This window comes from Haliotis cracherodii, unplaced genomic scaffold (genome assembly GCF_022045235.1).
Source record: "Haliotis cracherodii isolate W230 unplaced genomic scaffold, xgHalCrac1.p SCAF_11, whole genome shotgun sequence".
Classification (NCBI taxonomy): Eukaryota; Metazoa; Mollusca; class Gastropoda; order Lepetellida; family Haliotidae; genus Haliotis; species Haliotis cracherodii.
In genome coordinates, this window is record NW_027266266.1 from 1,572,560 (window position 1) to 1,598,933 (window position 26,374).

Genomic DNA, 26,374 nt, shown 5'->3' on the forward strand with positions numbered 1-26,374 from the left:
CACCATATCTAAAATATAATCAAATCAACTTTTTCAATTATATTTATGTTAACAGTATACCACACAATAACATAATCTATTTAATATTAGAGACATTTGGTCTTACAAGCATTTGCTATTCATTGATAGACCCCCGAGTGCATCTGCAAAATGGCTGCCGGAGGAGCTCATTTGAGCTCTGGGAAAATTAATTTAAGTCTGTTACGAGATTTCTACCGTCGTGAATTCTTAGAATGCTTGGACAAATGTTTAGGAACAAAGGTATTGTGTGATGTATCTGAAGTTGTGTATGTCACATCGTTTGCATAATGGCGCAGCGCATAATTTTGAACTCAAAGAACAGGAAATAGAAAAATTCGTCTGCTGCAACACCCGCCCACTAATCGGTAGAAGTGTCAGCAATGATCAATATTTGTCACTGCGCTGCCAGAGTGAAATTGGCCGATAGTATGAAGACAAACTATACAACATTAGTAGACATTAATCAGGATTTGGACTATGCCACAAGTTATCTCCATTAGGTTTTTAGGTCGTTCTTATTATTCAGCCCGAGCTCTACCATCCACTCAATTACAGCGCTATAGTGCCACAGCTGTCTCATTATACCGTTACCGTGCCTCACGCTCTGGTGACTCTCGCTTCACGATCCAACACCCGTTTTCGGTCTTAGGGAAACTTACACGTCTTTACGATCCAAAACCCCTTTTCGGTCATTAGGGTTAGCTTGCTTTGGGCAAGGGTTAGCCATAAATTTTTACCTTTTCAAGCGTTAATCCGGTTAATCCCATTGGTCGGTCATGTTGACATAAACAATTGCGGATGTGGTTTCAAGAAAAGATGAATGGGAGAGCGGACCGTGACGTCACACGCATACGCAATTCATTGTTTACTGAATTACGCATGCATGTCAATGGGGATTCTAATGACCCGTTAAACGAGCACTGATTACATGTGATAGCGCCTGTGGTCCAGTGGTAGAGCATCGGCTTATTAACGCATTAATTAGCAGAGCCGGTGAGCCGGCAAAGTGCGTTCGAGCCCCCACAGCGCTAATTGGATCTGAAAAAGTGTGCCCGGTAAAGTGCACTACTCCCTACACCAAAATTGAAATAAATTTAATGACTGGCAATCTAGTTCAATCAAAGAGATAAAATCTCATCTCCAAAGACTGCCTTAGCCATGCTATCACTGATATCCCTTTAAAGGATCGAATCTTAGCACAGGCAGTGAGCAGTATTGGCCTAACTTTAGAATGCAGTACCACAAACTTTTCAAACACGTCACATTACCCTATGACTTAATTTGTAGTATTTTGTTGCCAGTCACGCCTCCAAAACAATGCCCTGTGACATCAGGGGTCATCAAGTGTGCATAAGCTCCTTCCAGTGATCTATGATCTCTGCACGCAATGTCATTGAAAAAGGCCAGAGATGTTGAGAGTTTCTAATATTTGTTTACTAAATATGGTCTGCAGCGTCTTATTTTACAGCAAGCGCTAGCTTATGAAAGCACTTTTATTTTCAATATGTTTTTTATTTTGCTTTTTAATATTGGTGCTGAACACATCCAAATTTCACCAGTGTCGGGGTAGGTTACCCTAAACTCTGTCCTTACAATCATTTGGGTTACGTGGCTATTATAGATACTATAGTGGTTCCTAATATTCTTCACACCAAAACATTGAGAAAGCAGGGTGAAATGGTTTAGTGTTGAATATTTTGGCTGCTAGAAACTGTCCTAGAACATACACACAAGCCACTTTCACCCAGTACATTTGTTTAGTACTGATTCAAAGGCCAACTCACCCTTGTGTCGTCACTGGTCATGCTCATGCCTCCCTCGTCCCTTACAATGATCCACATTATCCTAACACTGTTCCCTACCACCACTTTTCTGTCACAAAAAAATTACAAGTATTAAATACCATGTCATTCATGCCAACCCGCAAGTTCAACGTCTGACGCCAGAGTCATTTCAGTTCGTGCCATATCGGCTCATTCCTCACCGCTTGGTATCTTGTAGATTACGGAATGGGATGAGTGTGCCAAATGGCATCAGGATTACTGGTAAGTGTCCGTAGACTAAAGTCACAGGACACCATGCCTACCCTCAACCTTTGTAAGTGTCCGTCACATATTCGACCCTTTTTGTTCAATTCCGTAACAGTCGTTTAGCTGTCAGGCAAACAATCCGAAGGTCGCGAGGCGCATCTGACGGAGTCTTAGAAAACCTGGTTGCTTGTCCTTAAGGCACATGACCTACGGCAGGGATCATCCTCACATGAAGTTGTTGTACTGTATTCTAAAGTTGTTCCACAGTATTTGGCGTGTTTAATATACCTGTGCTCAGACTATCGTCTAAGTTGACCATGATGTCACTATATAACAATCTCATGACCAAACCTCTTGCAGACACCAATTATTTCAAATACTCACTCCAATATGTAACTAGTTACCTTTGGGAATTTGGACTTCAATTCTCCTGTGTTGTTTGGCTAGGTATCAATGTTAGTTCACTTATGCTTCTATCCCTGTAGGTTAAAATTATGTGACTGTTAACAATCTGCTGCCTCACAACAGCTTGGGTTGTATACTCCTCAGGGAGCTGAGAATTAAAATCCAGTGCACACCGATCCATTGGCCAGTTTAATAATAATAATAATGTCGTGCTTTGAGCATACATTCCGTGTGGAGTTGTGCACTTTTGTAGCAGATTGTTGTTGTTGTTGTTGTTGTTGTTGTTGTTGTTGTTGTTGTTGTTGTTGTTGTTGTCGTCGTCGTCATCCAGGGGTTATCAGATAAGTTGATTGTGGTTTACATGAGCAACAGTATAATTACTAGTGAAGGAATAGTATTAGAAGTTGCACAAACAGTTCCATACTATTTATTTCCATACTATCAACGTGTATTTCAGGCTCTTGTGTGGGATGATGCATTGACAGGACCATTTGGACTTATAGCTGAATACTCACTTCTAAAGGTAAAGAGGCTAAACTAAATATGTTCACACGCTTTTATAACATTAATTTCATATTCCTCTGTATACCTATGTCATTTAAGTAATTGATTTAGTTTGAGAAAACATTATGATGAATTGATCTTACAGTTTAAAATTTCATAATTATTACCTCCAGGATTTGTTGTATTGAAAATGTTGCAATTAATCTTATCTTTGTAATGAAATTCATTTGTAAGACCACCTTTGGGTATTCCAGGTTAGAATAGATCCACAGCAGTTTATGCTGGTTGTAAGCGGTGACAAAATGGATCAGGTTGTCAGACTTGGCTGATTGCATGGATTATTGCGCCAAACATCGATCACTGGATTGTCTGGTCCAGATCCATTTACAGGCCGCTGTCATCTGGCTGGAATATTACTAAGTGTGGTGTTAGGCAACAAACAAACTGTATGACTTACAATGCAATGATATGATTGCTATTTTCATCACAAATACTACTGACCATTTTTTTGTTTTTCTCAAGGAGCATGAGGTGGAGAAGATGTTCCCACTACGGTCAACAGGCCTTCCTAAGAACAATGTGCAGAATGTGTTGTTTATAACCAGACCAAAACTGCATTTAATGGAGATGATCTCACAAAATATCCTGCAGTCAGTATAGTTTTCTCATTTAGAGAATGTAAGAATTTCTGTTCAGTCCTGTTTCACAAAGTCCTATGTTTAATTATGGGAGCTATAGCACTATTACAGCCCTAGTATGTACATGTGTTATACATGTGAATATTGTGTATAAGAGTGCTCTGTACTGACTCTGCAATTTTGTCCTCGCCCACCGATCAGTGATTGCTAAGGGTCATATCTTCAAAGGTATGTTTTTAACATCAAACCAAGCAAGAGCTGTTTTATGACTGGTATTGTTAGGTATCACTGAATTTGTAATATTACTCTTGGACTCTATGCATTACAAAATGAAAAGCTTTAATTGAATTCTTTGGTAAATAAAGATCTGTGGATTAATAAAATGCACGGTGACCATATGCATTCTTTTGTTTGGACAGAAGCTTCGACATCATTGGAATATGTGAATGTGTATAATATTTGTAATCCATTCTCATACAGTAAATTGTCAACTATTGTATATATATGTATATATATTGTGTATATATATATAGATGTGGTGCAATTGGCCTGTAGGCTACATATACCAATAAACTGTCTGTCTGTCTGTCTCTGTTAATTTGTCCAATTTGATTGAAACCCCACATAAATATGTAAATGATTTCTATTACAGAGAAGAGCAACAAGGTGGCTTTAGAAAAGAATATTACCTGGTGTTTGTCCCTCGCAAGAGCCTCCTGTGTGAGAAGAAATTAAAGGTATTACCGTACAGCTACTTCTCTTCTTGTGATATTTAAACATTGAAATGAAACAATGTAGATGATGATTACCTTGTAGCAACATCATTGATGCATTTCATTCACAAAATTTGCAAACCTCACTTTTTCTCCCTTGTCATACTGTATTATCCTGAATGATCAAGATGATAATGGTATGATTTATAAACTTAGCGCTGTTGTGCTTAATTAAAAGTATGTATTTTAAGGTTTGTATTTGTAACAACCCAAACAAATCTTAAAAGCACTAATGAGGAAGCATGGCTTAATTGGTATGGCAGGCCAGGCCCGCAAGCTGATTGGTATCACCACCAGCAGGGTATAGAATATACGTGATTCTTTCATTAGTTGGGGGGAGACCTGTGTTGCATATATAATACCAGTATGGCTTGTGGGGGCTTGTCAAGTAACCTGGATTTAACATGAATTATATTATTTTAACATTGTAGGATATTTCCCTTTCAATTTTAGGTGAGTGAGTTCCACCACCCCTACCTTTCCCACCACCCCCCCCCCCCCCTTTAACTTTTGTCGGTCATAGATTCGCGCATGTAGAGGTTCACTTGTACCTTAATTCAGAAATCATCTTCAAAGACACATTCACATTCAATGATAACTCGTAAAGTTGTGTCACTGTCAGAGTCGGACAGATCAGCCAATATTTTAAACAAAGAAAAGTGTTGCAACAAAGTCAGTGTAATGAGTACCGTAACATGACCAATAAATGCAACTGAACAAATAGCATGTTTCGCTCATCAGTTTCTCACCGAATATTGACCAAGAACGAAGCTATGGTAGCGAATGGGCCCAGGGTACTTGACAGTGTATGTCTGTTGCAGGAGATCGGAGTGTACGGGTCCTTCACCAGTGTGGAGGAGTTTAACCTGGAGCTGATACCGTTCGACTACGATCTGCTCTCAATGGAGATGGACAACACGTTTAGGGTAGGCTACCTTCCTCACAAGGGATGCAATTAGCGTTGTTGATAAATACCAACCTTGTTTTTAAGATATTTTTTTATAAATGTGAAGTTCACATGATGTACAGTTTTTCAATTGGAGAAGGGCGCTGGAATGATACGTTCTATTCATGAGCCATCATTCTAGAAACAAAGTAAACACTGTCCAATTACTCCCAGACTCCTGGACGCCGTTTGACCGTCGTAAGTCTATGTTGAAGTATGGGTGTCACGATCATCTTAATGCTACGAGTGTCATAACTTTATGTTGAAGTATGGGAGTTACAGTCGTCTCAGAGCTAACATCACTTTGTGGAACGGGTCCCTGAGGAAAGATAGGGTATTATCAACATCTGATGTTCACATAGTTAAGCTGTCAGTCTATGAAGGTTTATACTCCTATGAACTTAAAAGTGGTGCACATCAATTCTTAACTGAATAGTTAATGAAAGCAAAAGTAATGTGGATCATGTTCTTATTAATCATACTGTAATTTGTTCAGCTTATCAGCAAACACGTGACGATCCCTCAAGATGCAGCCAGCTGTATACAACATTATTAATGGCTAAATTGATCATGCTTATCATAATGTGACATCTTTGGTTTAACTTCTTTTCGCCTTGATAGACTCCTGGATGTGTGATATATGACATGCGGATTGTGAAGATCAGAATAAATAGGAAGCTCCATTGCGTAGAGAACAGTTTATGGCTTGAGTCTGGACTTATCTAGAGTTGACTCTACAATACAAATGGTTTCCACAGATGTATACGGCCATTGGCTGGGTCGCATGAAGTGTGACGCTACAATACAAATGGTTTCCACAGATGTATACGGCCTTTGACTTGGTCCCATGAAGAGTGACGCTACAATACAAATGATTTCCACAGATGTATACGGCCATTGGCTGGGTCCCATGAAGAGTGACGCTACAATACAAATGATTTCCACAGATGTATACGGCCATTGGCTGGGTCCCATGAACAGTGACTGTACGGTACAAATTGTTTTCACTGTTCCAGGACTGTTACCTGGACAATGACTTCACCTCCATGTACTACGCGGCACAGTCGCTGATGACGCTGCAGGCGCTGTACGGGACAATACCTTACATCCATGGCAAGGGGGACTGTGCTAAGGTAGGTAGATATCTGTTCAAGGACATGCCACTCAAAATGTCTTATATTTGTACTGAACGCTACCTTACTGTAATGATTGGCTTTAATTTTGTATCGTGTTAGCCCAGTTTAGATGAAGTTCTCAGAAACCTTCAATATTTGTGTTCTGGGGGAATGAACGCAGAACACAAGGGGCACTGAGCTGTGTATATTTGTGTTCTGGGTGAATGAATGCACAACACAAGGGGCACTGAGCTGTGTATATTTGTGCTGTAGGGGAATGGACACAGAACACAAGGGGCACTGAGCTGTATATATTTGTGTTGTAGGGGAATGGACACAGAACACAAGGGGCACTGAGCTGTATATTTGTGTTGTAGGGGAATGGACACAGAACACAAGGGACATTGAGCCGTATATTTGTGTTGTAGGGGAATGGACACAGAACACAAGGGGCACTGAGCTGTGTATATTTGTGTTGTAGGGGAATGGACACAGAACACAAGGGACATTGAGCTGTATATTTGTGTTGTAGGGGAATGGACACAGAACACAAGGGACACTGAGCTGTGTATATTTGTGTTGTAGGGGAATTGACACACTACACAAGGGACACTGAGCTGTGTATATTTGTGCTGTAGGGGAATGGACACAGAACACAAGGGGCACTGAGCTGTATATATTTGTGTTGTAGGGGAATGGACACAGAACACAAGGGGCACTGAGCTGTATATTTGTGTTGTAGGGGAATGGACACAGAACACAAGGGACATTGAGCCGTATATTTGTGTTGTAGGGGAATGGACACAGAACACAAGGGGCACTGAGCTGTGTATATTTGTGTTGTAGGGGAATGGACACAGAACACAAGGGACATTGAGCTGTATATTTGTGTTGTAGGGGAATGGACACAGAACACAAGGGGCACTGAGCTGTGTATATTTGTGTTGTAGGGGAATTGACACACTACACAAGGGACACTGAGCTGTGTATATTTGTGCTGTAGGGGAATGGACACAGAACACAAGGGGCACTGAGCTGTATATATTTGTGTTGTAGGGGAATGGACACAGAACACAAGGGGCACTGAGCTGTATATTTGTGTTGTAGGGGAATGGACACAGAACACAAGGGACATTGAGCCGTATATTTGTGTTGTAGGGGAATGGACACAGAACACAAGGGGCACTGAGCTGTGTATATTTGTGTTGTAGGGGAATGGACACAGAACACAAGGGACATTGAGCTGTATATTTGTGTTGTAGGGGAATGGACACAGAACACAAGGGGCATTGAGCTGTATATTTGTGTTGTAGGGGAATGGACACAGAACACAAGGGGCACTGAGCTGTGTATATTTGTGTTGTAGGGGAATGGACACAGAGCACAAGGGGCACTGAGCTGTGTATATTTGTGTTGTAGGGGAATGGACACAGAACACAAGGAGCACTGAGCTGTGTATATTTGTGTTGTAGGGGAATGGACACAGAACACAAGGGGCACTGAGCTGTGTATATTTGTGTTGTAGGGGAATGGACACAGAACACAAGGGGCACTGAGCTGTGTATATTTGTGTTGTAGGGGAATGGACACAGAACACAAGGGACACTGAGCTGTGTATTTGTGTTTCAGAATGTGGTGGACATGATGCGTCGGATGAAGGGCGAGCTGAGTGGGCGTGAACCGCAGATCACCCCCCAGATAGACAACCTCCTCATCTTGGACCGCACCGTCGACCTCCTCACTCCCCTCTTGTCACAGCTCACCTATGAAGGCCTCATTGATGAGGTGTTCGGCCTTAGTAACAGTAGGTTGCTTTCCAAGCTCCTGTCTCTTTGAAAGCCTTAAACCTTGCATTTACGATATTCTTTCAAATATATGAAAGAAATGGTTTTTTTAAAAAGCGTTACGAATACTTCAATATCAGTAAAATGTACACAAACCAGAGTGCTGTGATAAGTTTGATAACCAGCAAATAGACTTACTTTCAATTGAGACAAGTTGAATTTGGAATGGGAGACACAACTGTATCAATTCATATGTTGTAAATCTGTCCAAAATGCCCTTGTAAGCTTCAGCTGGTATGGTGCCTTATAAGAAACATGTTATTGTGATTTGAAACCTCTTATCGTGATTAACAAATGATAATTGGTTAATTGGTTGTCTCTCTTAATCATGGATAGACTTCAAATGAAAGATGAATTTCTGAAAATAAGGCAATGCTATCTGTTCTTGAAAATTATTCATTTTGAACTGATTTACTTCTATTGCCCTTGAGCTGTGGATTGAGCCATGCTATACAGTAGTTGCAGTGGCTGTTGTCTGATTGTAGCAAGTGTCAAACTGCCACCAGAGAAGTTCTCCCAGAAGAAGGAGGATGGGTCAGGGCCCTCAGATGTCCCATCTGAACCAAAGAAAATCATTCTCAACTCTGGAGATGAACTGTACGCAGATCTGAGAGACAAGAACTTCAATGCTGTCGGTGCTATTGTCAGCCGCAAAGCTAAAGTCATCACTGCAGAATTTGATGTAAGCACAGCTTTAGGCTAGAATACTTGCTGGTATGTTATTATATGTGGCAGTGTCCTGGGTCTAGTGCTATACATGCAGCCCAGTCTGTCAACCATGGTATGTATGGATGCAATGATGCACGTTGAAGCAGGTTTCTTATCTTACCCAAAGACATACATTGATAGGATGGGAAGCCTGCTGTGATGCACGTTGAAGCAGGTTTCTTATCTTACCCAAAGACATACATCGATAGGATGGGAAGCCTGCTGTAATAGTCATCACTGATGTAAGACATGCTTATTTGCAACAGCAAGGGGTCAATGATCTGCTGTGGCCGCTAAGCATCTTGGGTAATTCACTATCGTAAGACAAAGTAGCGCTGCGGTTGGATTTTTACAGATTGCACTGCTTAGGTAGCATTTAATGCACTAATTTAAGAATTGTAATTACTTAGAATGTGTGAGAAAGCTATCATGTTTTAGTGATTTAACGGTTATCCTTGGCTAAATTCCTTGTTGATCTATATTTTATATCTACCTTTTCGGGGTACATTCATTCATTTCAGAAACTCATTGCTTCTTGCCAGATAAGCAAATTACCTCAAATGTTCCAACTAATTATTCAGTAGGTTATATGAAATTTGTACACTGATTGTGAGTGGGCTACATGGAGACTGATTGCCCTCACAGACTTCTTTGTTTTTTTGTGTGACAGGAGCGACACAGTGCAAAGACAGTGGGAGAGATGAAACAGTTTGTGTCTAAACTGCCCCACCTCCAGGCCGCCCGGCAGTCCCTGGCCACACGTGAGTAGTGTCCCCTGCCCCTACAAGCCACTAGTGAGTAGTCTCCCCTGCCCCTACTGTCACTAGTGAGTAGTGACCCCCCAGCACCTACTGGTCACTAGTGAGTAGTGACCCCCCAGCCCCTACTGGTCACTAGTGAGTAGTGACCCCCCCAGCCCCTACTGGTCACTAGTGAGTAGCCACTCCCCAGCCCTTACTGGTCACTAGTGAGTAGCCACTCCCCAACCCTTACTGGTCACTAGTGAGTAGTGACCCCCCAGCCCCTACTGATCACTAGTGAGTAGCCACTCCCCTACCCTCACTGGTCACTAGTGAGTAGCCACTCCCCGACCCTTACAGGTCACTAGTGAGTAGTGACCCCCCTGCCCCTACTGTCACTAGTGAGTAGTCACTCCCCGACCCTTACTGGTCACTAGTGAGTAGTGACCCCCCCTGCCCCTACTGTCACTAGTGAGTAGTCACTCCCCCGCCCCTACTGGTCACTAGTGAGTAGTGACCCCCCAGCCCCTACTGGTCACTAGTGAGTAGCCACTCCCCGACCGTTACTGGTCACTAGTGAGTAGTGACCCCCCTGCCCCTACTGGTCACTAGTGAGTAGTCACTCCCCCTCCCCTACTGGCCACTAATGAGTAGTGACCCCCCTGCCCTTATTGGTCACTAGTGAGTAGTGACCCCCCTGCCCCTACTGGTCACTAGTGAGTAGTTACTCCCCTGCCCCTACTGGTCACAAGTGAGTAGTGACTCCCCCGCCCCTACTGGTCACTCATGTGAGTAATCACTCTCCCGCCCCTACTGGCCACTAATGTGAGTAGTCACACACAACCACCCACCCCCCCACCCACCCCCTACTGGTCACTCATGTGAGTAGTGACCCCCCTGCCCCTACTGGTCACTAGTGAGTAGTTACTCCCCTGCCCCTACTGGTCACTAGTGAGTAGTGACCCCCCCCGCCCCTACTGGTCACTCGTGTGAGTAGTCACTCCCCCGCCCCTACTGGCCACTCATGTGAGTAGTCACTCCCCCGCCCCTACTGGCCACTCATGTGAGTAGTGACCCCCCGCCCCTACTGGCCACTCATGTGAGTAGTGACCCCCCGCCCCTACTGGTCACTCATGTGAGTAGTGACCCCCCTGCCCCTACTGGTCACTCGTGTGAGTAGTCACTCCCCCGCCCCTACTGGCCACTGAGAGTAGTGACCACCCCGCCCCTACTGGCCACTAGTGAGTTGTCACTCCCCCGCCCCTACTGGCCACTCATGTGAGTAGTCACTCCCCCGCCCCTACTGGTCACTCATGTGAGTAGTCACTCCCCCGCTCCTACTGGCCACTCATGTGAGTAGTCACTCCCCCGCCCCTACTACTGGTCACCTCATGTGAGTAGTCACTCCCCTGCCCCTACTGATCACTAGTGAGTAGCCACTCCCCGACCCTCACTGGTCACTAGTGAGTAGTGACCCCCCAGCCCCTACTGGTCACTAGTGAGTAGCCACTCCCCGACCCTTACTGGTCACTAGTGAGTAGTGACCCCCCTGCCCCTACTGGTCACTCGTGAGTAGTCACTCCCCCGCCCCTACTGGTCACTAATGAGTAGTGACCCCCCTGCCCTTATTGGTCACTAGTGAGTAGTGACCCCCCTGCCCCTACTGGTCACTAGTGAGTAGTTACTCCCCTGCCCCTACTGGTCACAAGTGAGTAGTGACCCCCCCGCCCCTACTGGTCACTAGTGAGTAGTCACTCCCCCGCCCCTACTACTGGTCACTCGTGTGAGTAATCACTCCCCCGCCCCTACTACTGGCCACTAGTGAGTTGTCACTCCCCCGCCCCTACTGGTCACTCATGTGAGTAATCACTCCCCCGCCCCTACTGGCCACTCATGTGAGTAGTCACTCCCCCGCCCCTACTGGTCACTCATGTGAGTAGCCACTCCCCCGCCCCTACTGGTCACTCGTGTGAGTAGTCACTCCCCCTCCCCTACTGGTCACTCATGTGAGTAGTGACCCCCCTGCCCCTACTGGTCACTAGTGAGTAGTTACTCCCCTGCCCCTACTGGTCACTAGTGAGTAGTGACCCCCCCGCCCCTACTGGTCACTCGTGTGAGTAGTCACTCCCCCGCCCCTACTGGCCACTCATGTGAGTAGTCACTCCCCCGCCCCTACTGGCCACTCATGCGAGTAGTGACCCCCCACCCCTACTGGCCACTCATGTGAGTAGTGACCCCCCTGCCCCTACTGGTCACTAGTGAGTAGTTACTCCCCTGCCCCTACTGGTCACTAGTGAGTAGTGACCCCCCTGCCCCTACTGGTCACTCGTATGAGTAGTCACTCCCCCGCCCCTACTGGCCACTCGTGTGAGTAGTCACTCCCCCGCCCCTACTGGCCACTAGTGAGTAGTCACTCCCCTGCCCCTACTGGTCACTCATGTGAGTAGCCACTCCCCCGCCCCTACTGGTCACTCGTGTGAGTAGTCACTCCCCCGCCCCTACTGGTCACTATTGAGTAGTCACTCCCCTGCCCCTACTGGTCACTCATGTGAGTAGCCACTCCCCCGCCCCTACTGGTCACTCGTGTGAGTAGTCACTCCCCCGCCCCTACTGGTCACTCGTGTGAGTAGTCACTTCCCCGCCCCTACTGGTCACTCGTGTGAGTAGTCACTCCCCCGCCCCTACTGGTCACTCATGTGATTAGTCACTCCCCCGCCCCTACTGGCCACTCATGTGAGTAGTCACTCCCCTGCCCCTACTGGTCACTAGTGAGTAGCCACTCCCCTGCCCCTACTGGTCACTCATGTGAGTAGCCACTCCCCCGCCCCTACTGGTCACTCGTGAGTAGTCATTCTCCAGGCCTACTGGTCACTCATGTGAGTAGTCACTCCCCGCCCCTACTGGTCACTCATGTGAGTAGTCACTCCCCCGCCCCTACTGGTCACTCGTGAGTAGTCATTCTCAAGGGCTACTGGCCACTGTAACATTTGGTACAAATATTCCAATGCATGCATGACTTTCTGTTACCATTCATTACAAGTGTGTTGACTGCATACTCTCTTCTATGTCTGGCGACAGTATAAGTGAATCTCTGCTACATGAAGCAATGCATCTGAGAATGAAAGTCAAGTCATTACAGGTATGGTTGAGTAATCAATCATTCAATCCCAGTGCATACATTATTAGTTGTAGCAGTATCACAAGGGTATATATATTGTTTGAAGCAACACGCATTAAGTTTTATACCACAAGCCGGAGCAATTATTCTTGCTGACATGTTAAAATCTGCCATTGCAGTGATAGAAGCTAACAATTTCAGTCCACTAGCCCTGATAATGATAACATATAGCTAAACCCTTAAAAAGGGCAAATATCTACTAGTCCTTATGACACCTTAACTGTTGGGCAGTTTGCCAATTATTAACGCTGCATTGTAAAAGAATTAAATAAATTTAAAGATTAATAGAAAACTACTGTTAGATTCAGCCGAGATTAACTTGTGCTGTGTCACGTGACTTTCATTGACTCATAAACAATGTGGAACCTTTGGCTTCGTAGCAGGGTATAAGGGATATAGTCTCCTGCTCAGAAATACATGTGCACCCTGTTTTCTTCATGCCAGCATATAATTGATTTATTCTCCTGCTCTCCCTCAGGCAGGATACACAGATACTTGAACCAATCAGATCCCACCATTCCGACATGGAGATAAGATAAATGGACATATAGACATGTATTACATAAGGGAGATAACAATCAAGCCTTAGTAGACTGGTGTTGTCAAGCAATGGCAACACAGGTGACCTCAGGGAGTAGTGACAGTCCATGCTGTTCTGTTGAATGTCATGTGCTTGTTTCTCCAGATACTTCCATCGCTGAGTTGATCAAGGAAGCGACGGACCAGGACGAGTTCATGGACTCCCTCCGCTGTCAGCAAGGTACGACACCAGCACGAGATTCAGTAGCTCACCTGCTCAGCACAGTCGGGTTGTTACAAAAAGGCAATAAATAAACCTGGGTAATTTGTGTGGCTGTATGGAAAACTGAATTTAATGGCTTTATTTAATGGTACAGTGTTCTCCTGATGTTTAAGTTTAAATGTTTTATTTCCATATTGTATTTGTCTTTGATACATAGTAGGTGCCACTGTTTGTCATTGTGCCTAAATGTACTGGATCATTGCTTGATCAGTCTTTTCAGTCTTTTACAACTGTGACAACAGGGATATAGCTATAGTATTGCTGACTATCCGTTTGCTGACACTAGTGTGACATTGGAGGCAGTATGTTCAGGAAGTAGTTGTGTTATGTGAATGATATATTCAACAGAATTTATTAATGGCATGGAAACCGACAAAGTCCACCCCTACATTGAAGACGCCATAGCCAAGCAGGAAGTCCTGACTAAGGTAAACGGTTTACAACAATTTCCTAAATTTTATTTGCTCAGACAATAAAATTGTGTCATTATTTAGGATAGTATATTATCTTAGAATAAACCCCTTAAGTTCTATTTAAGAACGCCTAGCAGATTCATACTGATCAGTTATGTGTGTGTTGTATTGCAATTACATCTCTCAATATCAATAGTTATTGCAATAGTTGTTTCCAATAGTTATTGATATCGCAATAGTCTTTTGGGCTCAATAGTCACCCCTAGTGTTGAGTGAGTGCAGTTTAGTGTCAGTATCACAGTGGTAGTGTAGCCTCCCCCTTATAACATGGTCATGCTGATCCCAGATTAGTAGTGTGTGTTGAGTGAGTGCAGTAGACCATTCCTTTAACCTGTGGAATATTCCTTAAACTTGTAGACTATTCCTTAAACATGTAGACTATTCCTTTATCCTGTGGAATATTCCTTAAACTTGTAGACTATTCCTTTAACCTGTAGACTATTACTTAAATTTGTAGACTATTCCTTAAACATGTAGACTATTCCTTTAACCTGTAGACTATTACTTAAACTTGTAGACTATTCCTTTAACCTGTAGAATATTCCTTAAACATGTAGACTATTCCTTTAACCTGTAGAATATTCCTTAAACATGTAGACTATTCCTTTAACCTGTAGAATATTCCTTAAACATGTAGACTATTCCTTTAACCTGTAGACTATTCCTTAAACATGTAGACTATTCCTTTAACCTGTAGAATATTCCTTAAACTTGTAGACTATTCCTTGAACATGTAGACTATTCCTTAAACTTGTAGACTATTCCTTGAACATGTAGACTATTCCTTAAACTTGTAGACTATTCCTTAAACATGTAGACTATTCCTTAAACTTGTAAACTATTCCTTAAACATGTAGACTATTCATTAAAACTTGTAGACTATTCCTTAAACATGTAGACTATTCATTAAAACTTGTAGACTATTCCTTAAACATGTAGACTATTCCTTAAACTTGTAAAATATTCCTTTAGCCTGTAAACTGAACTCACTTACTGTAGACTTCCAGCAGGACTGATGGTGATGTGTCGTGTGGAATGTTTGCAGGTACTGAGGCTGATCTGTATCCAGTCTTTCTGCAACGATGGACTGAAGCCAAAAGTTCTTGACTTCTACAAGAGGGAAATAGTCCAGGTAGGAAGCAACACTTGACTTCTACAAGAGGGAAATAGTCCAGGTAGGAACCAGTACTTGACTTCTACAAGAAGGAAATAGTCCAGGTAGGAACCAGTACTTGACTTCTACAAGACGGAAATAGTCCAGGTAGGATCCAGTACTTCTACAAGAGGGAAATAGTCCAGGTAGGAACCAATACTTGACTTCTACAAGAGGGAAATAGTCCAGGTAGGAACCAGTACTTGACTTCTACAAGAGGGAAATAGTCCCGGTAGGAACCAGTACTTGACTTCTACAAGAGGGAAATAGTCCAGGTAGGATCCAGTACTTGACTTCTACAAGACGGAAATAGTCCAGGTAGGAACCAATACTTGACTTCTACAAGACGGAAATAGTCCAGGTAGGAACCAATACTTGACTTCTACAAGAGGGAAATAGTCCAGGTAGGAACCAGTACTTGACTTCTACAAGAAGGAAATAGTCCAGGTAGGAACCAGTGCTTGACTTCTACAAGAGGGAAATAGTCCAGGTAGGAAGCAACCCTTGACTTCTACAAGAGGGAAATAATACTGATATCAATGCAGTGTTTGATATTCAGGACAAATTTCATGGAGTGTCAAAGTCATGGAGACATGAAACCCTGCATGGATGACAACTTCTCTACTGTTTGTACATTTGGGGCTACCTTGTTCTCATCCATCTTTACGTTTCATGTCTTCAAATGTCAGGTGGTCATGTTTAACTGTCATGTGCAGTATTTAACGTTGTAAAATCTACACCCATTGAACTCAGTACCTCCTTAATTTGAATCACTGTCAATACATGAATGACTGAAGAAAGTGAGTTATATAATGAATCGGTGGGACAAGTTTCCTTTGGAGGCCATCCTATTGAAATGTGAAACAGACAATGCCCTATCATTACTACCAGAATGGGTTCTGTGTTGGTGACATTATGTGTCTTAATTACTTTTCTACTATGCTGTTATTATATCGAGCTTCAGTTGATTCTATCTGTTTTTTTGTTTCTTCACCAGACGTATGGGTTCGAGCACATGTTGACTTTGATGAACCTGGAGAAAACAGGGCTGCTTCGTCCCCATGGCAACCGTACATACACAGTAATCAGGAAGTCACTGAAGCTGATAGTAGAGGATGTCAGTGAACAGGTGAGTTATGCATTAGAATGGTCAACAGGTGAGTTATGCATTAGAATGGTCAACAGGTGAGTTATGCATTAGAATGGTCAACAGGTGAGTTATGCATTAGAATGGTCAACAGGTGAGTTATGCATTAGAATGGTAAACAGGTGAGTTATGCATTAGAATGGTCAACAGGTGAGTTATGAATTAGAATGGTCAACAGGTGAGTTATGCATTAGAATGGTCAACAGGTGAGTTATGAATTAGCTTGGTCAACAGGTGAGTTATGAATTAGCATGGTCAACAGGTGAGTTATGCATTAGAATGGTCAACAGGTGAGTTATGCATTAGAATGGTCAACAAGTGAGTTATGCATTAGAATGGTCAACAGGTGAGTTATGAATTAGAATGGTCAACAGGTGAGTTATGCATTAGAATGGTCAACTGGAGAGCAAAGCAAATATGTTTGGACTTGATGCTCCACAGTTAGAAGTCTTGATAATGAAAACAGATGTATTTGACACAAAATTATAATCCGTAACCAAGGTAACTGTAGCACTGGTTCCAATAGCATGTCTTGCTCCAGTCATGAAGTTTGTTTGATGATGTTTAGTACAATGTTTATACTGTAGATACCCACAGATAAGTATTGTGCCTTCAGGTTTCATTTCTAGGTTTCTCAACTCAATGTTCAGCTTCGTAGTGATTATTTGGTTGAAGAAATATATAAAAAGGAAAACAATAATAAGTTCTTGACATTAATCGAGAATAAATCCAATATGTTATCTGTTAGATATAATTTGAAATTGAATGTGTCATTAGTAGATGTTTAACCCTTGAAATGATGATGATAAGATTTGTGTGAGAATTGTTCACTATTTGAAGTGCTGACCTCAAAAGTTTGAACATTTTTCAAAAGGGGATGGATAAACTTGCAACATTGTTATCATGCTTTACTTGCGTGGTCGGTTTCAGTTTGCTAGCAGTAGGGATAACTTGAAATGCCTGACATAATTTACTTCCCTTTATTATCCTTCAGATATTTTGTTTATGAAAACTGAAATTTCATTAAATTATTTTCCTGAACCTGAGTATATATCCTGATGGGATATCCTGAGTATATATCCTGATGGGATATGTATCAGCGTATGTTTGAGCGGAATGGTACATGAGGGTAGGAGAGGGGAAAGTATTAAGGACTACCTTGAAAGGGATGGGTACTTTTAGAATATTGGCGATTCTATTTCAGTAAGAGCACTGGTTGAATTCCAGTTACAGTTTACTGTAGAGACATGTATAGAAATCCATATAAATAAATTTGTTTTATTGTTGGGAGCCATGCCGCGCCTAACATGAATATCTTAGGAGACTGATAAACTGATATTGTCGCCAGTGATGTTTACTTTAAGGTAGCCAAGTGGTGAGCAGTAGAAAAATTTAGGTCACCATAGATTTAAATTGCATCTGGCCACCGAAATGGTCGCTTCTCAGAGGGCTGACCCATGTCGAATGTATTGCAGCTCCCTAACGACATCTCGTACGTGTTCAGCGGCTACGCCCCCCTGAGTGTGCGCCTGGCCCAGTATCTGGCGCGGCCTGGCTGGAGAAGCATCACAGAAGTACTCAACCTTCTGCCGGGGCCCAAAGTAGAGGAAATACAACAGATACCAGTAGCACTCAGGAAAAGAAGTAATTTGTTTGAAATATGTTGTCTGCCAAAAGATAATATGAGGAACTGTTCTTCGAAATTCAGGGGTCCTGGGATCCTATGGTATTTGAATGTGGAGACCCCTGAAATATTTCATTTTTCACATAAGGGTTACGACAAGGACCTACAGAAGCCATTTATGCCCATTTGCCTTTTTGATTATTTCTTGAAATATCAAGACACTGAGTTGAAATTTAGAGATGCTATGTTAAAATTGAAACTTTCTGTGAGGAAACATTTGATAATGTGTGTTTAGATTGGTATGAATATCTGTGCTGTGAGAGTGACCATGCCGTACTGCCTGTATTATTCAATATCCTGATTTACCTTCCAGAGTTCTACATGGACTTGTGCTTTAACTAAGATATTGCTGCCTTCAGTAAACCTCTGTCCTTCCTCACAACGTTGTATACATAATTTATCTTCCATGGTCCTACATTGTCTCGTGCTGTAACTAAGACATTTCTGCCTTCAGTAAACCACTGTCCTTCCTCACAATGTTGTATACATAATTTATCTTCCATGGTCCTAGACTGACATCATGCTATAGCTAAGATATTGCTGCCTACAGTAAACTTCTGTCCTTCCTCACAACGTTGTATACATGATTTATCTTCCATGGTCCTACATTGTCTCGTGCTGTAACTAAGACATTGCTGCCTACAGTAAACCTCTGTCCTTCCTCACAACGTTGTATACATAATTTATCAATCACTTTTCCTGTTACAGGAAGTTCCATCTCCTCTCAGCATTCCAGTTCTGGGGATCAGAAAGTGACACTCGTCTTCTTCCTCGGGGGCGTGACGTTTGCAGAGATTGCCGCACTCCGCTTCCTTGCACAGCAGGATGATGGTAGGTGTTACCATAGAAACAACTGTGTCAATAGCGCATACATGACATATTAAGTGCTCCTGTCAACTGAGGAAGGGAAATTGAAATTATGCTTCTTAAAACCATATGCCAGGACATTTTCTTGACCAGACTATTTCGTTCTTTTTAACGCTCCACTCAACAATATTCCAGTTATAAGACGGCAGTCTGAAAATAATCAAGATTGGAACAGACAATCCAGTGATTGACATCATGAGCATCGATCCACACAATGTGGATACGATGACATGCATCAACCAAGTCAGCAACAGCCCGATCCTGTAAGTCCCCTCTTACGACAAGCATAGTATTCCCTATTGGCAAGCATAGGTTGCTGAAGACCAACTCTAACCCAGATCTTCTTTACTGTTCCCGGAATGTTTGACCGAGAATGAGGTCTGAGGTCAATACTAATAATACAGTGGCTGACCTCACTAGTATTGTTCATGTCAGGTTCTTCTACCATATTGACCTCAAAAGTCTTCGGGTTAGAATAGGTCTTCAGAAACCCATGCTTGCCGTAAAAGGCGACTATGCTTGTCGTAAGAGGCAACTAACGGGATCGGGTGGTCAGGCTCGCTGACTTGGTTAATGCATGTTATGAAATCTCAATTGCGTGGATCGATGCTCATGATGTCAATCACTGGATCATGTCAGTATGTTGATAACTTATTGATAACAATCCTGGTTATGATATGGATACTTGACATGTTCATCAGCCATCTGACAACAGACACAGACCGGGTTAGTTTGATGCTGTATAGGGGCCAAGCGACCTCAAACCGACCAATAGGTAATCTTTTGGGGAAACCAAAGAGGATCTGAGCACTTACTATGTTGAACAACATAAACTGATTAATGTCTTTTGAATATTTTGTTTCTTTTGAACTCCTACTTTTTCTAGTTTAAAGTCTGTGTACAGTAGTTTTATATGTGTTATTGTATTCAACCTTACATACAGGATGTTACTGACTGGTTTGACTCGGGCTGAAACGATACACAGAATCTTATTAACCTTCATACAATATTACGAAAATATTCTAATTTTGATATCAGAGGGGAAGCGGAAGCTGATTTTATTTCAAAGACATTAAGACAACACTAATTCTGCACAATGGACTCAATATAAAGGAGGCCATCTTATGTGAAGCGGTATTTGTGGTTGAATTAAGTGTGTCGTGGATCGTCTCTGTGGTAGTGCATTGATGCATCAGTGAGTCGTTTCAGCCCCGATTGGAAGGCGCTTCATCATGTAGCTGTCTCAGTACTATCACATGTTTGAATCCAATACTATATCTCCCTGCCTGAAGATCTATGAAACACTATATAGAAGGTCCATGAGCAAACTTTGACCCCCGATCCATAGGAAGGATGCATGGGTTCTTGAGTCAATCAAATGTCAGCTGTCTGAAAAGAATTTGATTAATGTCTTTTTATCTTGATCTTAACAAAAGAAAACCTACACAGAAAACATATTCCTTCAATAGTACACACTTTTGGGTGTAGTTGCCATGGTGCGGAAAAACAACAGTATGTGTGGCCTTTATTATTTCCATTTAGATCTGTTTGTTCAGGATCATTTTTTCAAGATACCGTAAACAGGTTTGCTCCGCTGAAAGTCTCCCTGTTGCCACCTCCTTAGAGGTTTTGTCAGATATTCACGCAGAGGTATCATCATCATCACTATCATGTCCAAGTTACAGATCTGATTTTATTGAGATTGATTATGTTGATGAAGACCATTGTTGAATCATGTTGTTACTTTTTGTGTATCTCATTAACCAGATGTTATTTGTTCTATAAGTTTGTCTTTGCATGCTGTAGGTACTGATTATATTGTTGCTACAACGGCCATCGTTAATGCGGAAAATTTCATCAAGCCTTTAGTGGAGCAGTTTGAGTCCCATCTGAGTGACTCACCTCCTTACTAGTCAGTCGTCTCAGTTGTAGGTCCTTCTGTTATAACCCAGTGTGTCCCCTTCCCTCAGTGTGAATCCCTTCCCTCAGTGTGAATCGCTTTCCTCAATGTTCTGCATCTAATAATCTCACACAATGTGGATAATAAGCTGTTAATGTTTTGGCACTTGCCTAAGGCTCCGTGTTAAAGGTTCCTTCCGAAGAGTAAAATTTAATGCGTTGGCTTCCTTGAATAACACCGTCAGATTAACTTGACAGTGGGCTACTCCGATTTACCCAACCCAACTGGGCTAATCCTATCTCCCCTACCCACCACTGGGCTAGTCTGATTTACCCAACCCAACTGAGCTAATCCTATCTACCCTACCTAACATTGGGCTAATCCAATCTAGCCTTCCCAACAGTGGGCTAATCTAATCTACCCTACCAAACAGTAGGCTAGTCTGATCTACCCTACCCAGTAGTAGGCTAATCCAATCTAGCCTTCCCAACAGAATGGCTAGTCTGATCTACCCTACCCAACAGAATGGCTAGTCTGATCTACCCTACCCAACAGTAGGCTAGTCTGATCTACCCTTCCCAACAGTGGGCTAGTCTGATCTACCCTACCCTACAGTAGGCTAGTCTGATCTATCCTACCCAACAGTAGGCTAGTCTGATCTACCCTACCAAACAGTAGACAAGTCTTATCTACTCTACCCAACACTGCGCTAGTCTGATCTACCCTACCCATCAGTGGGCTAATCTAATCTACTCTACCTAACAGTGGACTAGTCTGATCTACTCTACCCAACACTACGCTAGTCTGATCTACCCTACCCTACAGTAGGCTAGTCTGATCTACCCTACCCATCAGTGGTCTAATCTAATCTACCCTACCCAACAGTGGGCTAATCGGATCTACCCTACCTAACAGTGGGCTAGTCTGATCTACTCTACCCAACACTGCGCTAGTCTGATCTACCTTACCCTACAGTAGGCTAGTCTGATCTACCCTACCCAACAGTGGGCAAGTCTGATCTACCCTACCCTACAGTAGGCTAGTCTGATCTACTCTACCCAACACTGCGCTAGTCTGACCTACCCTACCCTACAGTAGGCTAGTCTGATCTACTCTACCCAACACTGCGCTAGTCTGATCTACCCTACCCATCAGTGGGCTTATCTAATCTACCCTACCCAGCAGTAGGCTAATCCAATCTAGCCTTCCCAACAGTAGGCTAGTCTGATCTACCCTACCCAACAGAATGGCTAGTCTGATCTACCCTACCCAACAGAATGGCTAGTCTGATCTACCCTACCCAACAGTAGGCTAGTTTGATCTATCCTTCCCAACAGTGGTCTAGTCTGATCTACCCTACCCTACAGTAGGCTAGTCTGATCTATCCTACCCAACAGTAGGCTAGTCTGATCTACCCTACCAAACAGTAGACAAGTCTTATCTACTCTACCCAACACTGCGCTAGTCTGATCTACCCTACCCATCAGTGGGCTAATCTAATCTACTCTACCTAACAGTGGACTAGTCTGATCTACTCTACCCAACACTGCGCTAGTCTGATCTACCCTACCCTACAGTAGGCTAGTCTGATCTACCCTACCCATCAGTGGGCTAATCTAATCTACCCTACCTAACAGTGGGCTAGTCTGATCTACTCTACCCAACACTGCGCTAGTCTGATCTACCTTACCCTACAGTAGGCTAGTCTGATCTACTCTACCCAACACTGCGCTAGTCTGACCTACCCTACCCTACAGTAGGCTAGTCTGATCTACTCTACCCAACACTGCGCTAGTCTGACCTACCCTACCCTACAGTAGGCTAGTCTGATCTACTCTACCCAACACTGCGCTAGTCTGACCTACCCTACCCTACAGTAGGCTAGTCTGATCTACTCTACCCAACACTGCGCTAGTCTGACCTACCCTACCCTACAGTAGGCTAGTCTGATCTACTCTACCCAACACTGCGCTAGTCTGATCTACTCTACCCAACACTGCGCTAGTCTGACCTACCCTACCCTACAGTAGGCTAGTCTGATCTACTCTACCCAACATTGCGCTAGTCTGACCTACCCTACCCTTCAGTAGGCTAGTCTGATCTACTCTACCCAACACTGCACTAGTCTGATCTACCCTACCCTACAGTAGGCTAGTCTGATCTACTCTACCCAACACTGCGCTAGTCTGATCTACCCTACCCATCAGTGGGCTTATCTAATCTACCCTACCCAACAGTAGGCTAGTCTGATCTACCCTACCTAACAGTGGGCTAGTCTGATCTACTCTTCCTAACAGTGGGCTAGTCTGATCTACTCTTCCCAACACTGCGCTAGTCTGATCTACCCTACCCATCAGTGGGCTAATCACATCTACCCTACCCAACAGTAGGCTAGTCTGATCTACCCTATCAAACAGTAGACTAGTCTGATCTACCCTACCCAACAGTAGGCTAGTCTGATCTACCCTACCCTACAGTAGGCTAGTCTGATCTACCCTACCAACAGTAGGCTAGTCTGATCTACCCTACCCAACAGTAGGCTAGTCTGATCTACCCTACCCAACAGTAGGCTAGTCTGATCTACCCTACCAAACAGTAGACAAGTCTTATCTACTCTACCCAACACTGCGTTAGTCTGATCTACCCTACCCATCAGTGGGCTATTCTAATCTACTCTACCTAACTGTGGACTAGTCTGATCTACCCTACCCTACAGTAGGCTAGTCTGATCTACCCTTCCCAACAGTAGGCTAGTCTGATCTACCCTACCCAACAGTAGGCTATTCTGATCTACCCTACCCAACAGTAGGCTAGTCTGATCTACCCTACCCTACAGTAGGCTAGTCTGATCTACCCTACCCAACAGTAGGCTAGTCTGATCTACCCTACCCAACAGTAGGCTAGTCTGATCTACCATACCCAACAGTAGGCTAGTCTGATCTACCCTACCCAACAGTAGGCTAGTCTGATCTACCCTACCCTGCAGTAGGCTAGTCTGATCTACCCTACCCAACAGTAGGCTAGTCTGATCTACCCTACCCAACAGTAGGCTAGTCTGATCTACCCTACCCTACAGTAGGCTAGTCTGATCTACCCTACCCTACAGTAGGCTAGTCTGATCTACCCTACCACCATGCCTTCCCATCCCTTAGCTTTGCACAATTACTATAGAATGTAATTCCTGATTTTAATGGAACATAAATTGTGACATTTTCCAAAATGCATCACTGAGTTCAGAATAAGAACTGCATAAAGGAAAAGGCTTGATAACATATCTAAAACAAAGTTTGGAGACATATCACAGTCAACTTTGTAGAATAATAAAACGTATTTGCAAGACTTTTATTTCATGCAAAATAAATTATTTCGACTTTGATGGGATGAAAAATAGCTTGGTTCTAATGAACTGTGTTCACCACAAGCAAACCACACCAGTCTGTTGCCTTCACTTCCACATTAAAAACAGCAGCGGTCACCCACTTGCACCAAGTTTACAAAGCAATTGCTTCAGAAATATTAGTCTTTTTTATTTTTTCAGACATAATCTTCACCCATAATTGTATAAATGCCTAGTCGTCTAGTTATCTATTTTAATAAGATAAATCATACGACTCAACTATCTCTTAGTTTCAAATACTGAACCATGCATTTCATTTTTTTATCTTATTGTCATATTAAGGAGAAATCTAACACACTTTGAGTAAGGAAAGCTTTGTGTAACATACAAACACATAGTGAGATGTATAGCCTGTGCCTATAGTCATGTCCAGCTACCCCTCATGGGGTGATCACCAGTGATAAAAGAGTACCACCTTTCCTGTGCAGAGTTACGTCCCTTAGTTGTACCAGGTTTGGCTAATCTTGGGTTCGAATCCCAGATACATTTCTGTTTTGGATTCTTGGTGGGATTCATCCCATTTTCACCGATATGCTGTGTTATGTTTGTATACTGTTCAAATCTTTGTTAAATACATTTCATTCACCCTGTGTAATTATCCAAACGTTCAGCATTCACGTTTATTCAGTAGCACAATCAAAGGGATTCTCCCAGAATTATTTAACAAATATGTGTACAATCAGTACTGTACTTAAGTAATACCATTAATAATACATGTTTGAATAAGATTATCATAATCTGTGTTTGTTTTCTGTTCTTCAGGCGGCACAGACTACTTGATTGCCACAACCAAGATCATAACGGGGAAGCACTTGATTGAGTCTTTACAGGAGAAGATAGAGACTGTCAAACTGAACCCATTCTGAGATTGCCAAATCAAAGTGAATCTAAAGTGGAAGCATGACATGCTCTGTGCAATCAATGTTACAGGTGACCCTCCCAACATCCAGCTCCTCGTCCAGCTTGTCATGATGATGAACAGTGCAGTCTGTGTTCTGATATGGGTGATGCCAACACCTGCTGTGCCAGATGTAGCAGTATTTGGATTAAGGGAGAACTCGGGAGAGGCCTAACTGTGCCCATAATGTGCTAGAATTAACTCTGTGTAATTAACCAAAAGTTATTTGTGCCAGATGTAGCAGTATTTGGATTAAGGGAGAACTGAGGAGAGGCCTAACTGTGCCCATAATGTGCTAGAATTAACTCTGTGTAATTAACCAAAAGTTACTTGTGCCAGATGTAGCAGTATTTGGTTTAAGGGAGAACTCGGGAGAGGCCTAACTGTGCCCATAATGTGCTAGAATTAACTCTGTGTAATTAACCAAAAGTTATTTGTGCCAGATGTAGCAGTATTTGGATTAAGGGAGAACTGAGGAGAGGCCTAACTGTGCCCATAATGTGCTAGAATTAACTCTGTGTAATTAACCAAAAGTTACTTGTGCCAGATGTAGCAGTATTTGGATTAAGGGAGAACTCGGGAGAGGCCTAACTGTGCCCATAATGTGCTAGAATTAACTCTGTGTAATTAACCAAAAGTTATTTGTGCCAGATGTAGCAGTATTTGGATTAAGGGAGAACTGAGGAGAGGCCTAACTGTGCCCATAATGTGCTAGAATTCACTCTGTGTAATTAACCAAAAGTTACTTGTGCCCGATATAGCAGTATTTGGATTAAGGGAGAACTGAGGAGAGGCCTTACTGTGCCCATAATGTGCTAGAATTAACTCTGTGTAATTAACCAAAAGTTACTTGTGCCAGATATAGCAGTATTTGGATTAAGGGAGAACTCGGGAGAGGCCTAACTGTGCCCATAATGTGCTAGAATTAACTCTGTGTAATTAACCAAAAGTTATTTGTGCCAGATGTAGCAGTATTTGGATTAAGGGAGAACTGAGGAGAGGCCTAACTGTGCCCATAATGTGCTAGAATTCACTCTGTGTAATTAACCAAAAGTTACTTGTGCCCGATATAGCAGTATTTGGATTAAGGGAGAACTGAGGAGAGGCCTTACTGTGCCCATAATGTGCTAGAATTAACTCTGTGTAATTAA

General features: G+C 42.9%; 1 protein-coding gene across 2 annotated transcripts; it reads left to right on the forward strand.

The window, feature by feature from the left end:
- The first annotated feature begins 150 nt into the window (after positions 1–150).
- LOC139455199 (vacuolar protein sorting-associated protein 33A-like) lies at positions 151–25,598 on the forward strand. Of its 2 annotated transcripts, XM_071236746.1 has the most exons (17): positions 151–261; positions 2,914–2,979; positions 3,483–3,610; positions 4,251–4,335; positions 5,193–5,297; positions 6,334–6,450; positions 8,062–8,236; positions 8,762–8,958; positions 9,655–9,745; positions 13,588–13,662; positions 14,053–14,132; positions 15,223–15,309; positions 16,328–16,459; positions 17,953–18,121; positions 18,870–18,992; positions 20,835–20,956; positions 25,088–25,177. In XM_071236746.1, exons 1-16 carry the CDS (start codon positions 151–153, stop codon positions 20,939–20,941), a joined length of 1,848 nt encoding a protein of 615 aa, XP_071092847.1. In that variant the 3' UTR covers positions 20,942–20,956; positions 25,088–25,177. The 2 variants fall into 2 exon arrangements, with proteins under 2 accessions (XP_071092847.1, XP_071092849.1); XM_071236748.1 differs by lacking the exon at positions 20,835–20,956 and having other exon boundaries at positions 25,088–25,598.
- Positions 25,599–26,374: the final 776 nt, after the last annotated feature.

Excerpts from the sequence above, each read along its gene's own strand:
- LOC139455199 (XM_071236746.1), top strand. The coding sequence starts at position 151 with ATGGCTGCCGGAGGAGCTCATTTGAGCTCTGGGAAAATTAATTTAAGT. Across the intron at positions 8,237-8,761 it reads GGTGTTCGGCCTTAGTAACA|CAAGTGTCAAACTGCCACCA; the intron begins GTAGGTTGCTTT and ends GTCTGATTGTAG. Across the intron at positions 18,122-18,869 it reads AGTAGCACTCAGGAAAAGAA|GAAGTTCCATCTCCTCTCAG; the intron begins GTAATTTGTTTG and ends TTCCTGTTACAG.